Here is a 16671-nt window from a genome sequence, read left to right on the forward strand (position 1 = left end):
ATAAACTCTTATTCTAATATTATGGCAATTTTTTTTTATTATTTGAGCATTTTTTTAAGTGCTATTATAATAGCTAAGAACTTTTGTATGGGTCCTGAAAACTCCTGTAACTATGAGTCACCATGGTGGAAGATTGGATTGGATTTGGCACAGTATTTGATGCTGCATTATAACTTGTAGTATACAGGAAAAAATTCTATTTTTTATGTGCAAGCCTCAGGCAGGTATTGTATATGACTAGTAGAAGATAGCCTTTAGTGTGGTAGGTAATTATAATTATTATAATTATCAAATAAATTATTATTTCAACTAAATTACTTCGCTTATCAAATTATTTATAACGCAAATGATAAGCGGTGTTTGAATAACAAGCTGTGCTAACAAAATACTGTTTTAACCTAAATTAGGGCTTGTACTATCAATTATATATTTTTCAATCAAGAGAGCTTAGAATGGGTTTAGAAATTCAAATTGAATTACATATTAAAACAAAAATTAATTAAAGAAACTACTCAATATATTAATTTAATCATGTAGTATTTCATGAATTTATCCTACCATCATGTAAATATTTACTACATAGGTACTGACAATTATTTGTTTCTCGTGTATTGCCCAGCATTTCAAACGAAAAACTTATGTATTACATAGTTGTAATAAGGATGTTTTTGAAATAGAAATGTAGTATGTGCTGTTATCAGCTGTACAAAATATTAATTGTTAACTGGCAATTAAAATCAATTTGCATTCACTTCAAATATATTTACTTGAAGTATTTTACAGTGTTAGCCACTGGACCCAAGAGACTAATTTGTACAACTGTACGTAAATCCTCTTTTGTGGCCATTTATTGTGTGGATACAATATACCCTCAGCTGGATTACAATTACTTATAATGTTGCCATAGCCTTCAACATCTATATTGCGGTCGATGCCATCACAGTCGTGTAATGTAAGGTTTTTGTTAAAGCAAACACGAATCTCCACTAAGTAAGTTTTACCATCTTCGTGTCTACATTGAATAGAAGGGTTGACTCCCAAACTTACAACCAAAACATTATGGATAGCTGTAAGAGTGTATAGTTTTTCATCATCTGGTACAATACCAGAATTTGCTAAAATAGTGGACATGCTGTATGTTTCACCCCAAGAGAGACCTTGAGAGAAGTACTTGAGTTCTGAGTTCAGTGGCTCTAGAACAGCAGCACATGTGCCGTGTTTGTTCCATTCATGGGCCCATAGTGAGTACTCTCCAGTATCTGTGAAATGAAAAGACAAAATGGTTTTGAAAGTTAATTTCATATTCTAATAATAATAATTGACATCAATTTGGAAAATCACACTAAAATTACATTAAGCTAGCACTAAATTTGTTGTAGAAAGTACTTACTGCCTTCTATATTAGTCCACTTCTCTAATAGCTGTGTCTCAATAGGCTTGACCTGTTCAGGGTCAAAGAGCCATGTACGGTTGCAGAAACCAGGTCCTTTCGTCCCGAACTTGGTCGGCCAGACACCGTGGATACTCCAGGAGTCCGGTTGTTTAGGCATTACGCAAGAGTGAGACGGCTTATTATGAATCCACTCTTTGCAAACAGTCTCTGGCCATTGCTGCGTAAATATCAGGATATCCCAGTCCTGTTCATTATTATGATGATACCCTTGCGTCAGTCGAGCATTTTCAACACTGGAAAGATAATAAATAGATAAAACCACTCTCTGGAGAGTAATTTAGGAAACATTTTAAACTCACCTCACGTAGAGAACTACGAAGACGAAAAGTATCCAATTCATGGCTATGTTTCTGATCAGTCCTGTTTGATCTTAACGCAATATTATTTCTCGTTCTCTTCAAACGCTAATAACAAGGACAATACCAATCAAATTCAAAACACTGAAACGAAAATAAAATAGCCAGCCTGCAGCTGACGCGACTTGAGTCCACAGATTAGAGAGTATGCTTGAGTCACTGACAGGCAGTGACAACAGTCTGTGACAAATGACAAACAACTGACAGTTATGACAGTGGACTGGATATATTTTTTTGTAAGTTTCATGGCTTTAGTTGGAGTCTTTATGCCACAAACAATGATTTTGTTTATTGAACGTGCAAAAATAATTAAATAACAAATAATGAATTAATAATTAAATAACAAATAATGAATTAATGATAGGTGCTACGAATTTCTTATGGTTAGTTTTCAAATCTATTTAAAATTGTACAATTACTGCTGAGTCACGTGACTCCGACAGAAATTAGCAATTTATTCGAGAGATGTCGCTCTACTGCTTTATTTAGAGTAATATTCTTCTGTTCAAGTATTTTAGCTGGCGTTTACTTTATGCTTTTTAACCGACTTCAAAAAAGGAGGACGTTATAAATGTTTGACTGTATGTATGTTTTTTTTCTATGTATGTTCTTGATAATGGACTAATCAAGCGTAGCGAGTTCAGTCAGGATCAGGAGTCCCGGGTTTGATTCGTATTAATTTCTACTATTCAAGTAGCCAATACTAATAGTAGGTAGTTGTGGTGATCCACCACAAGTTCATGTGGGTAAATATTACTGTAATGGGCATGGTCTTAGACCATAATTATTAGTACCTAGGTAACATAATCGATGAGTAGGTACCTACCTACATTATAGGTGTTGCATTCTTGCATTAGCAGACAAACCGTAGATTTGACTCAGAGAGGTGACAGTTTGTACTCCATTTTAAAACATGGGCCTAGTGCGAATCAGCGGAGAGTGTATACAGTATGCGCTCACTAGGAGGCGCAAATCATAATTTTCTGTGAGATGATTAATAATAATATGATTATGTATGAAAAATACTTCGGACAAGGACTTATTTCACAGATACTAACACCCATATTCACAAACATTACAACGAGGTCTTACAGTGCGCGGGGACGCACAGGGTGACACACGAACCAATCGCTGTGCGTTCGATTTTCTACTTCACTTAAGCAAGCATCGTTTGTGAATACAGGCGTAAGATTGCGACCACAACACAATCTGAATGGTCACCCATCCTTTAACGAAACGCGGCAAGGGCTGCTTAGCGTAACAACTAGGGCTTGCAATATCGGATGGTTTTCAATTCCGGAACTGATTTCCGATATTGGGCACTCAACTCCGGAATTCCGGTTCTAGTTCCGGAGTTGGTTAAAAAAAGAAAGCGCCTCCCGACAAACACGTACACGTATGTAGCCTCCACTTCAGAACCTTGCCCCATCGGACGTCTGTTCTACGAACTATGTGCCCTGCCCATTGCCACTTTAGCTTGTTAATCCGATCGCTATATGTCAGGCGACTTTAGTTCGTTTACGAATCTCCTCATTTATGGTTCGATCTCGAAAAGAAACACCGAGCATAGCACTCTCCATACTATGGTGTGCAACTTTGAGCTTATTATAAGGCATATAGTAAGAGGCCACGTTTCCGAACCGTATGTCATCACTACTGGTAACACACACTGATTGTAGACTTTCGTCTTTAGACACTGAGGTGTTTTGGTCGAAAAGATGTTATGTAGTTTCCCGAACGCTGCCCAGCCGAGTTGAATTCGACGTATTATTACATCTCCCTGCCTCACACCTCGCTGCAGGGGAATCGCCCTCGTGCTCAGCCAGGCTCAAAGATCTTCTCATAGTCTAAGAACGTCAAGCATATAGGCAAGGTAGACTCTTCGGTCTTCTGTATAACCTGCCGTAACGTATAGATGCGGTATATGGTAGTGTAAACTTTTCGATAACTGGCTTCCTCGAGAGACTATAAGTCATCGAACATACGCGCGAGACTATTGATGGATCTCGAAAACAGCTTATAGACATGACTCAGAGTCAGAACCCAGATGGGTCTGTAATTCCTTAATAATGCTTTTCTTAAATAAAAACACCACCAAGTCTTTGTTCCGTGCCTCTGGCATTATTCCCTGGAGTAAGACGGAGTTACAGTCTCTGAAGGACTTTCAGTATCGGCTTATCACCAGCCGCGTTCAGAAGCTCCGAGGTTATTCCGTCATCACCCGGTGCCTTGTTGTTCTTTAGCTATTTGAGAGCCATCCTAATCTCGTAAGGGCTGATATCCGGGTCGGGATATCTTCGGTATAGTGTCGAGTTAGCTTAGCTCTTGGAACTATCTTGTGGCTGAGCTATTAACAGGTTTGGTGACCGAGGTATAATATAGCTGTCCATAAAATTTTTTCGATCCCACCCAGAACCATCAGCTTTTGTTGAATTTACACTATCATCCGCTGTCTTCAGCTAGCTTCGCCCATTAGAGTTGTCTCTAGTGAACATTTTGGAGCTTTGGTTCCGCTCTATTGCCTCTTTAATATTATTATTAGTACTAAAGTTGCGAATACATATCTCAAGGACTTCCTTATCTAAGGTAAAAAAGTTACACGACACTTTAAAATACTGCAAGCACCCTTGACTCGAACCAACTATCGCAAAAATTCGTTTGTAATAGAGTAGACAGAGTTCCTGATCGATTTAATTCTGTTTGTGATGACATGGAACTAGACTTGTTCAATACCCCTATGAACCAGTTTAAAATAAAATTTAATAATCTTTTCTTTGTTAAATAGTAGTTTGAACTTCATAAATTAACATCGTTTTCTGTCCGCAATAAAATTAATTAATTGTATAACTATAGGTGGGAACTTTTAATTGGCCTTACTTTAATTATAAACGTTACTTAATGTAACATTTAGCTGTAAGTTTTCCAAAAAATTTTAAAATAAAATAAAAATAAAATAAAATAAGGACTTATTTTGATACTTAAACGTTTTGAAAACTTAAAATAATTTATGAAAAATTACAATATCGGAATACGATATTGGCTTCAGTTTCGGAATTGAAATATCGGAAAAAATCTATCCGAAATTCCGGAGTTACGAAATTCCGGAATTCCGGTATTCAAGCCCTAGTAACAACTTTGATCGCTACCAGGGGTAGGTAATCTACAAGCACCTCTACTTAATACTGCTTCTATAAACGGCTTACTCAAAATCCAGGCAGAGACAATACAATAGATCTAAAGCAGATTGGAGAATAGTAGATTTCCAAAGGTCTTCGGATGGCTACGAGGACACCGACCCCCCTTTTTTCCGGCTAATGTAACCTCATTCCGCGTTTTTCTCCGTCACCGGTCCGATGCGCCGGCGAAAAAAGCAATAGCGTGCGTCACGAACGCTGCGCGTGGGCACAACAATAATTACGTCCAGATGCAATATGGGTCCAGCAATTATCACCACTAATGGGAGGAGTATTCTGCTTACCCGTAGGGCGCGAAAAAAAGTGGCATTAATGTAACTGTCGGTGGCGCTTTGCAATTGTTTATTGGCATTATGCCAGGTGCATTCTGTATGAATAAAAATGTGTGTGTCTGTTTGTTTGGTTTTAGATCCTGGGTCTTGAGGTTTTTAGGTTTGTATTTTTTTTATAACGAGCAATCTAAATAGATTAATTTAAATTAATAAATGTAGAGCCGAATATTAAGGATTTTCAAATTAAATAAAAAGTAGGCTAATGACTTCTTTCATTAAGCAGAATTATACATGTAAGTACCAATTAATTACAGAAAATATCCGATTTGAATAGGTGCCTATTACCTAATTGTAAATAATGGAAAGAAAGTAATTAAGCTAATTTACTCTGCCTATTGTCCACCGGTTTAAAAATAAACCCATTAATGCCTCCACTTTGATATTTTTGGATTGAACAAACTCTTCAAAGTCGAAGTTTTTCATAATAATTTGGAGCAAGATTGCAAAACTTTTCTCCCAAGGGCGGGGTGTGGGCTGTGGGCACCTTGGCAATGTCGTCGGGTCGTTCACACCACGTCCCTTTGCCCCATAAGAATTTGATACCTTTTTGTGGATCTCGCCCACATTAGATTAATTCAAGATTTGCGTAAGAGGTAATAGAATTGTGTTTTTTCAACAACAATAGTGAGAAATAGGCTTAATATTTTTTGTTTCCAAGAAACATGTAGTATTATTAGATAGATTTGAACTCCAGTAGATATAAGATAGGTTAAGCTGTGCTTTTATTTTAATCTGAGTGGTACAGACTGATGCTGCAGCATACTGTTGCAACACTTGCAACTTATCTACTAAATATTTCCGATGCAACATGAGCCGATAGGCCTGACCCTAACCCTGTAAAAAAATTTCCTAACTAAGAATAGGAAAAAAATACAGTAGGTTTTCATCAATCCTTTTGGTTTTTCACAAAAGTAGGATCTATTAATACAGACTCTACTTATTTTGCTATTTGCACAATATCTTTATGAGCTGACCTAAGTTATTTTTAACTAGTGATTATTTTTTCAATTAACCATTTTGCTAGTGCACCTCTCCCCGTGCCCGGTTTCCAAGGCGGAGTGGAAAAATGTTTTAAATAACCAAGCAGATTTAATTCTATCAATTTCAATAAATCTTAATGATATCTGATTGGTTGTTCAAAACATTCCTCTCCGCTCCGTCTTGGTGGAAACCGGGCCTTAAACAAGCGAGATACTAAAACTGCGACTCATTATCTGCATTTTCCAGGCCCCATTGCAAATTTTCCCGGCACGCGCCACCAACGCACCGTATCCATCGCTCGTCCGTGCATCACCGACTGCCACAGATTAATTACAAATACGGGCAATGCTCCGGCATTATAAGCGAATGCAATAGCGCAAAACATCGCGCTTCCGGACGCTGCAAAAACGGCGCGCGCCGCCCGCGCTCCGTGACGCGTTTTTCTGTTTAATTGGAACTTGCGCACGCGACTGCATGAAGGTGTTACACACTTGTTTGCTGGGCTATTGATAGGGTACAATTTGTGTTCTGACCTGCGATCTAGTACAATGAGCGAAGACTGTATGGTTTTTCACTGAAAAATTACCTTATTTAAGTCAGCTGTTTTCTGTTGTAAAGTTTAAAAAGCCTTAAAACAAGAGATACATAATTAAAATGGCTATAAATGGCATTTACGTTCGTTGTTTGAAGATTTTTAAGCTACGGCTACGGTCTACGAAGCGATCTACGATATGCTACGAAGCTCGTAATGGTTCTTCCATTTCACGGTTTTAATATTTCATAGTAGCTGTAACAGCAGCTTTTTCAACAGCTAAAGACCGCAAACAGTAATTTTTATGTTTATATTTATTTTATTTTTACAAGTCTATCAAGTACGAGTAAAATTGCAGACTCTATATATATCTCTTAGGTCAGACTTATGTTTAATTATTAAAAAGTACAACGCACTGAAATCATTTAGCGTCATGTAATGTAAAGGCACCTTAACAATCATATGTGTAAATGACCGATGGCTAGCCTCTGATGATGCGAGAAGAAAGCACCGAGCGGATCGAAATCAATCCGGTCATTGGAAATTGTGTTATTTTAGCCTACGGTAGCCTTTAGTAGGCCTTGGTGGTATTGTACAGAGGAGACATCTAACTGACTGACATAGTGATCTATCAACGCACAGCCCTGGACGGATCGGGCTGAAATTTGGCATGCAGGTAGATGTTATGACGTACGTAGGCATCCGCTAAGAAAGGATTTTGATCAATTATATCCCCAAGGGGATAAAATAGGGGACGAAAGTTTCTATTAAACTTTGTCAATTTTAAACCGATCAGAATACTTCTTGGCAAAAGCTAGTAGCTGATATTTTGCAATAAATATTGGCATGATATGCTGTCGACTCTACATTAGGTTTTAATTAGTCTAATTAATCTATGAACATCACTAAAATTAGTATGATGTTCATAGATTACATACAAGGTAAAATTGAAAAGCAAACATTTTTAACCGACTTCAACAAAAGGAGGAGGTTTCTCAATTCGCTTCGTATTTTTTTATTTTCATAATGTGAACTCTTCTTAGCATAAAAATCTGTACCAGTTACACAATTCATTTGATCTTTGGCAGAAAGATAATTCGTGGAAATCTCTGAAAACTTTGTAACTGAAATCTTTTCAATTTACAAAAACTTTTAGCACGTTTCGAAGTATTTAGAACATGTAACTAGTTCAGTGTACACTTTCATGTTTAATGTTATTTCCAAAGTAAAAGTTATTTGTATTATTAAACATTACGTTACACTTTCCAAAAGTAATGCAATGCGGATGTGGCTTATCTACAGTCACAATATTTTCTTTTCTAGTAATTTTAAAATTAGTAGTTTATTATCGGTACCTAAGGAGTAATAGAGAGCATAGCTACACAGGAGTTGCAGTACTTAGAGGGGACGAAGAATTTCTACCTGGATAGTCAGTTGCGATACAAACTATTATTGCTACAATATGCATGAGTAAGTATTGCATAAGCAATAACTAAATGTTAATAGGATAGTTTCAATAGCACTTTCTACAATTATTTTTAATGATAATAAGTATAATCACTATTACACGTTCCTAATAAAATACATTATGTTTTAATGACTCATTTGTAAAAGTGAAAGACCATAAAGTATAAAGAAGCATCTGATCAGATAGTACAATATTAGATGGAGTTTATAAGTCACATTTTCAGGAAATAGTTGGCTGAAGGGTCACACACACACTTGGCCACTACGTGTCATTAAAATTAAATATGTAAAGCAGTGGCTTTGCTTCAGCTCGTAAACGCAGTCACTAATAAATAATTGCATTATGTTTCAAGCACTTAGCCACTGATGGCTTATAGAATATTTTCAGCAGCAGGGAAAGAAAAGAAGAGAAAGTTTATAATTAAATAAGCTTATGATATTGTTACAAGAAATATCCGCCTGGCGGCTCTGAAATAGCCACCCTCCAAAACATGAAAATCGAACCTTACTTAGGACGGCTACTATACATAGAGGTACGCTCAGGTTCATATTAGTTAGTGACTCTATGCTGCGCCCACTGCTGCACTGGTGGCCCGATGTGCAACACCCCTCAAGAATGAGAATTGTATATAGTTCAATTAAAATACTAACTGTAGATCCGCTCTGTTTGCCAACTTAATTCGAATTTATTACTTATTAAATAATACCCAGTTAATCCGGTTAAATGATTTGTAAATATCTATTAGATCCACTTGTAGTGTAGTGTTTGTTCCGCCTAGTTAAACTTGGCAACTATTTTTCAATAAACCATGTTGTAAGTGGCGTGCCCGTTAGTTTAGCAATGTTTTTTATAACAATAAAACTTTATCGCGTTGGAAAATCTAACTAGAAAGTTGACGGACGGCACGGCATTGTAGGTACGTATATCCGCGCATTTAGTAACTGGCAATTTTGTAAAATAGTATAATTGAATTGATAAAGGTATGTCTCTCTCAGAATAATTATCACACAAATCAGTCAAGTCGGGTTCGCTTTGCGTTTGCGTCTTTTTATTAACTACCTTCATATTTACTAATTTATGTATTTTTGTGATTAAACGGTCATTCAATCATTCTGTGCTGCTGACAAAGGTGACTGAGTTTCTTCCGCCACCTTCTCAGCACCAGCCCATATTTTGTCCCGAAGTGGTGTTAAGGCGTTTTGGATGTGTACAAGTGTCCTGGAAAGGTCCTAAGCACGGAATTAATATTTTGATTTTGCGCATGTTTTCTTTCAGTGCTCAATTTTCTTACCGGGCATTATAGAAAGTTCGTTATCATGTTATTTATTCTTAACCATTACAAAAATTGCCAGTTCCTATTGGCGCAGTTTATACAAAACTATGTCGCCCACGTTTTTTATGTGTTAGTAATAGATTGCAGATTCTTAATTTTGCAAGATTATTCATAGATGATGTAATTTGCTTTGAAGAAAGTGATGTAGAGTCATGATTTTTATCTCGTATTTGTCATGATTAGTCATCGTTTACTTGATTACTAGGTACACAAGAAACAAAATCATGCGGTTTATACAATTTATACAATAAAGTTTAATGCCTTGACGAGTAAACTAGGAAAACAGAGTTTATTATCTTTAACGGTTATAAAGAATTTTCAAAATCGGTTAATTACTTTCCGCAAACAAACACAAACTTTGTGAATTTCAAAATGGCGGGTGTATGGTCATAGAAATGAATAAAATAAATATGAATTATTACTACCTGTTAGTACATTTTGTAATTGTAATTGTTCCCGTTTTAGGGAAGTAGTACAAAATAAATACTTAACTAAAGGTACACCAAGGTACACCTCAGGTAGTAATAATTCATACTTATATTATTCATTTCTGCGACCATACACCCACCATTCTGACGTTCACGAAACTTTGCCTCTAATACTATGATAACAATGACTCTATTTATGCGTAGAAATCATAGAATTTTCCTAAGCTACCATAATAAACACTGAGGTCATTGCGCTACATAAAATAATGCACGCAATAATTTATAATCACAAAAACTAACCAACTCGGCAAGTATAATTTACAAGGGTAATGCAGGCGCGTGCACCGTTTTTATCTCTAAAGACTTCTACTGATATACCCCATGGTTCTAAGCTATTTAAAAGCTATGGTATGGCGATAATTAAAACTGCAGTAGTAATTCTACGCATTTTAACATAGAATGGTTTCCTCGCGTTGTGTGTGCAGTTTTTATAGAGATACTAGTTGTGCCCGTGACTTCTTCGTTCGAGTGAAAACCACTTATCACTTGGTATGAAAAATTGTTTGTCTCGAATGTGATCTATTGTCTATTGTCTATACACCCTTTCATAAGAATCGGTCAAGCCGTTTCGTAGTTTTGTTACAAATACTGTGACACGAGAATTTTATTGAAACACTGAGACAGAAAACAACAGTACTATAGTAATTTAAAATTAGTGAAAGCAGTGAACAAATCGTTATGTTATAATTAAATGAATTGACAAAATAAATTGTTATTGTAGAGGTAGATAATTATGTAAACCCTGGTCTTCCTAATATATGTAAATATAAATAAATACCTACGAGTTAAATTACCTATTAAATTACATTGTAATTATAAATGGCAGTGGGGCAAATTAGCTTGTTGGCATCAAATGATTTAAATTCGCCACTGTTTAAGAATATGTTTAACAACTTTTATGTTTTTTGGGGTGTAGAGCTGCATATTATGACCATTATTGACATTATTATTTAATTAAAAACTTCTTTGCAAGTTATGTAACATATTATACTATTGTTCTATAGAAGTTATTTTTAACTTTTCATTGAACAAGATGACGATCCATACCAAATCGAGCAAGTTTAGTTTTATTGAGATTCTATTCTTAGAGTTGTTGCGTTTTTTTCCGTTTATTTTAATGGTTGAAGCCTTATACGAAAGCACACCAATTCTATGTTGAATTTAATTATACCAATATCAGTATAAATATGTGAGGATGGATGGATGTTTGTTGCTTCTACACGCAATAAATAGACAAACTTTTAAGAATCTTCGCCACATTAAAATAACTACGTTAAAAGGTATATAAGGAAAAAACAGGCTAGCATTTAGGCATTTCTGATCGAGATCTAAATTGCACAAATCACAAAAAGATAAAAAATCCTCAGCCTAGTGACTAGTGATTCTCATTCCCCGCTCTTGCATGTTCTTTGGCCAATTACGAAGCAGAATTCAAATATGGAATGTGGTTCGAACGGTTTGTAGAGATGGGACAAAAGTGCGGGATTTTCAGTCTCTATATTATAGAATATACAGAGCTATAGAGCTCTGGTGAAAATAAGGAACAATTGGCCTATTTTGGAGTTTACTTGGCCCAGATAAATAGATGAAAGATTTTAGAGACCTAGCAGTTCTGGATTCGATTATCAAAATAGGACATATTATACGTAAGTATAATATGAATTTGGCTGAATTTCAAATAGAATTCATAGAATCATTGCGAAAAAGATTCTGTGCTTCGGAGGTCAGATGCCTAATAAGCCGTCAGGGACCTTTATTTTAGGGACTGGCTCTGACCAAATTTGTGATCAAACTTTTATACCCATACGATGAGAAGAAGAAGAAAATTGATACGAATTTAAAGGCCTAGTAGGATCAGCTGCAGTTTAAACTTATTTCTTTCACGTAGTCCTGAGCTTTAAAATTATAAATACATGACCAACACAAATGCCACGAACAGTGTGTATCACGAAACCAATTCAGTAAGCCAGGGATTGCAAGTCCACCGCTTGACGGCCCTATCCGCTCAAAATAGCGATGCGCGGGCGCCGGCACCCTGTGACGTCACAGGAATCCGCCTCGGAAGTGAGTCACGGGCCTGACTCAGCCCCAGGCTGCGTCGGTTGACGACGGCTCGAAGAATTTCACTTTCAATGGACATTTTGTAGTAAAAAGCTCGCAAAAAGCTTCTGAGAATAAGCTGTTGCTTTTCCTCAATATAACTTAACACGACATCACAACTTTAATACTAACTAGGTAAAGTTTCGATACAGTTGCCAAAGCTGTACCTATTTAATATTATTAGACAATGCATGATAAGGGATCTTAAGACATTATTATCAAATAATTCAGTCCTTTAACTTTTTAGTCAGTTAAATGCTTAATATTCGGTAAGCACAAACTAACACACATATCTTTCATTTAAGGCTGATAAAAGTTTTCATTAACGACGTGCGTTGTTTACGTGAATTTAGAACTAGTCTCCCCAACCCATTTTGACTTTGACTTTAACTTTGCGAGATCGAATCAGAAATGAGGAGATCCGTAAACGAACTAAAGTCGCTGACATAGCCCGACGGATTAGCAAGCTGAAGTGGCAATGGGCAGGGCACATAGTACGCAGAACTGACGGCCGATGGGGCAGCAAGGTTCTGGAATGGAGGCTACGTACCGGAAAACGCAGCGTGGAACGTCCACCTACAAGGTGGACCGACGACATCGTAAAGGTAGCAGGGAAGCGCTGGACGCAGGCCGCTACCAATCGATCAATATGGAAGGCATTGGGGGAGGCCTATGTTCAGCAGTGGACTTCCTATGGCAGAAATGATGATGATGAACCCATTACCTAGGCCCTACAGCGTGGGCAATGTAGGCCAAATCCTCCATTTTGCCTCTTGTAAATTAGTGTTTTAGTAGAGACGAAACTACCTGATGACAACGACGAAGAAGTTTCCTCCAATGAGGCTGCTGGCGGGCCACCGATTTTATACACGGTGTTACTTTGCATTCTCGCCATATTTACATTTATTTACGCCAGAGGTACCCTCCACTATAGTGAAGGAGGCTCATAGTCCAGCAGTGGACTGTAAAGGGCTGATGATGATGACGCCAGAGGTAACTATATGAATGGCACTGAACACAAATCAGTAAAAAAACAATGTCCTAAAATTTAGTTTTTTAAACTTGAGTATTTTATTTTATCGACAATCTTCTCTATTTTTAAATAACTATTGGAGTTTTTAAAATTATTTTTACACTTTTGTAAAAAGCTGACGCCCACTGTTTGCGCCTGTTGAATGTGCGAGACAAAATTGATTTATTACAAATTGTACTAAATTTACTAAAAACTCAGTGTGCTTTCTTTACGGAAGTCTCTTGTTCATTTGAAATAATAGGTCCTGTATTGTTCCCTACTTTTATCTCTGTGAATATGGCAAGGATGCAAAGTAACACCCTGTATGTCGTATTTCCTACGCCCTAGAGATATATGGATACACCTTTACTTTAAGTATTGTCGCAGCATTAGGCCCTTGTGATCAGCCCAACAGTTTTAAAGTTACGACTGTGATAAATTTAAGCGCGCTGTAAACGTCACGGCTCATGACCTCTTTGCGGAAAGCTTTCTTAAATTTCATAAATAACCAAACATTGTTGTGGCACTTAATGCTTGTAGGGCTGCTACTTTAACTGCTACTTAGTTGGTAACTTAAAAGGTGTTTAGATTACAGTTTTTATAATAAGAAGTTGACGGTTAGCAATTTTTTTCAGAGCGTTTAAGTTTCCTGAAACTTATGCTGAAAACAATGGAAAGGGCACTTAGCTAAAGAAAAATTACCTTTAAGACTAAGGACTGTAGAGTAACTAAAGTAAGCAGAAAATTAACATGTAATTATGTTGACGGCTTTTTGATGTCTGTAGTTTATTAGGTAAGTACAAAGTAAATACTTTCAGCAGTATGGTTTTTTCTAACAAATGAAGAAAACTAACCATAGAATATTATTGCACAGAATGTAGACAGTTTAAACAGCATAAGGCCTGAATACTGCAAATATCAGAGATCAGTCTACATCTCATCAGGTTAAATATTTTCGTTGCAAACTCGCTCTTATTACCGCTACTTAAGGTACTATTATGTGTAGCTTGACGTGCTATGTCCACGGGATCATTGACTCGGGGAGCAATGGCGTGGAACGCTGGCGTGGGTGTTGGCACCAGCCGATATCTTCAAGGGCTGCCATTATGTGATCAATTAATGAGGCTCAAGAGGCGCAATAAAAATAATTATTTTATAATAATGATGATGGTATAATAATATAATATAATAAATCTTTGGACAATTTTACACAGCGCCAGCTAGCCCCAAAGTAAGCAACTTAATGCTTGTGTTATGGGAGAAAGAAATACTAGGTGACGTGGATATGATCCTCCTTGTATTATTTAGCCGCTAATGGCTGATTCCAATACATTTCTGTGTTTGAGTAACTAAACTTGGGTTAAAGGTTACCGTGTCTCTTCCCACTTGGATAGGTATAATTTTACATTGAAAATGTTGAGATCTTACACGAGTTACCAAAAAAAAAAAGATTAAACTGAAAATAGCTCTAGTTGCCTGACTCGTTGATTCATGTTATCGGACTACAATGCCATTTACATGTCAATATGTGTGCGCAAGTTCGAAAGAAACAAATTTTTGTATAAGGATACATTTTGCTGGGTCATGAACATTTTGTTATATCAGCATTCGTACGAGTATGATAAGTTTACTACTGCTACAAAAACCTTCAAAACCGTAAACGATCTTCTTGAGGATCTTCTTCTTCCTGAGTCCATCCATCCAGTATTCTTTTAGCATGTGTTTTCAATATGTGGTCATCGTAAATAAATAACAGATGCCTAATTTGTGCTACCACAGCAACCTCAGCTACCACCGAATACTTAATTTAAATTTATTAAATTGAATTTTTTGATTTATTAAATACTTAATTATTTACTTATCATTGCCACCCCTCGTCCTTAACAAGTTGACTTGACGTAAACTCGCATCCGTACTGTGCGATACCTGCACACCGCAGATGCCAAGATATATTCTGCAAATAAATAAATAACTGTAGATTGAAACATATCAGTAGCAAAGGACATACTTAAGAGCCATAAATCTAAATATACAAAACTCAAAGGTGACTGACTGACTGACTGACTTACATAGTGATCTATCAACGCACAGCCCAAACCACTGGACGGATCGGGCTGAAATTTGGCATGCAGGTAGATGTTATGACGTAGGCATCCGCTAAGAAAGGATTTTACGAAATTCCATCCCTAAGGCCTCAGCCTCGAACTTAGCGGGCAGCGGGGCGGCGGCGGCGGCGGCGCGGGAGCGGCAGGATCTTATGCGTAAAATCAAATAGACCGGTTCTCGAAAACAGCGGCGCGGCAGCGGGGCGGCAGCGGGCAACGAGCGGGCAGCGGCGAGGGAGCGGGCAACGAGCGGGCAGCGCACTCCTTCTTTTGCCCACAATAAATCGAGCGTTAGGAATAAATTTGAATCGAAATAAAATTGTCGCCGTTGTTCAGACATTTCGTTTGCGAATAAAAACAAATATCTCGACAACACAACCCCGAACACAACACTTCGCCGCTAAAGCGCCGCGCGAGCTGCCCGCTTGTTTCGAGAACGGGTCTGCGTTGCCCGCCCCGCTCCAGCGCCGCCGCCGCTCCCGCCCCGCTGCCCGCTAAGTTCGAGGCTGAGGCCTAAGGGGGAAATACGGGATCCACGCTTACGAAGTCGCGGGCGGCCGCTATATTTATATAAGACATAATTTGATTTGACTCAGATGAAACTGAAAAGACTATCTTTAAGTTTTTAGTAAGTAGCTAACTCTATATAAAAATTAAGAGAAATATTGAAACATTTTGGCTAAAAATAACTAATACAGTCATTTATTAATTTATAGCTTCTGAATCTGTCTGGTACCCTTTTAGTCTTTCAGTATAAGATCTAGATAGGTACTTACACGTGGGGGGTATTCTTATTTGGGCCGTTCCAAATATTGAAATAGCGGTAGGACTTATTACTTATATGGTTCTTTTATATTACTTCCTGGAATGCAAATTAAGATATAATGTTGCATACGTAAGATGAGTGAAAGAAAATGCAATATTATGGTGCTATACGGCTGATCTCATAATGAAATTTTGGATGTTTCTTTAAGGCTGAGTTGCACCACCTAACTTTAACGATAACTATGACGATAACCTTTGCATTTTGTATGGAGTTTGACAGATTTTTGACGTTTGTCAAAGTTAAAATAAGATGGTGCAACCCAGCCTAAGTGTATTTCAACTTCGTCTCGATTGCTGTCAGTTTATGTCTTGTTACTTTTTTATAGTTTTGTAATTTAGGTTTCAAGAGCGCGCGACAGGTCACCATCGCGCTGGACTGGTCATGTCTAAACTGCCCTCAATGCTCCATGTGTAGAGTCAATCTATAAATATTGTTGCAAAACCGAACCTATTACATAATACAAGATGAAATAGAGTTCAGTTCGAAGTAGC

The 16671-nt window shown here is 37.2% G+C and overlaps 1 protein-coding gene across 1 annotated transcript; it reads right to left on the bottom strand.

The window, feature by feature from the left end:
- Positions 1 to 504: 504 nt before the first annotated feature.
- On the bottom strand, positions 505 to 1937 carry LOC135072687 (ribonuclease Oy). Its single transcript, XM_063966695.1, has 3 exons — positions 1753 to 1937; positions 1391 to 1686; positions 505 to 1259 (listed from the first exon to the last, which is right to left on the bottom strand). The coding sequence occupies exons 1-3, from the start codon at positions 1791 to 1793 to the stop codon at positions 778 to 780; spliced, it is 819 nt and encodes a 272-aa protein (XP_063822765.1). The 5' UTR covers positions 1794 to 1937; the 3' UTR covers positions 505 to 777.
- Between the last annotated feature and the right edge of the window lie 14734 nt (positions 1938 to 16671).

Source organism: Ostrinia nubilalis, chromosome 6, assembly GCF_963855985.1.
Source record: "Ostrinia nubilalis chromosome 6, ilOstNubi1.1, whole genome shotgun sequence".
NCBI lineage: Eukaryota > Metazoa > Arthropoda > Insecta > Lepidoptera > Crambidae > Ostrinia > Ostrinia nubilalis.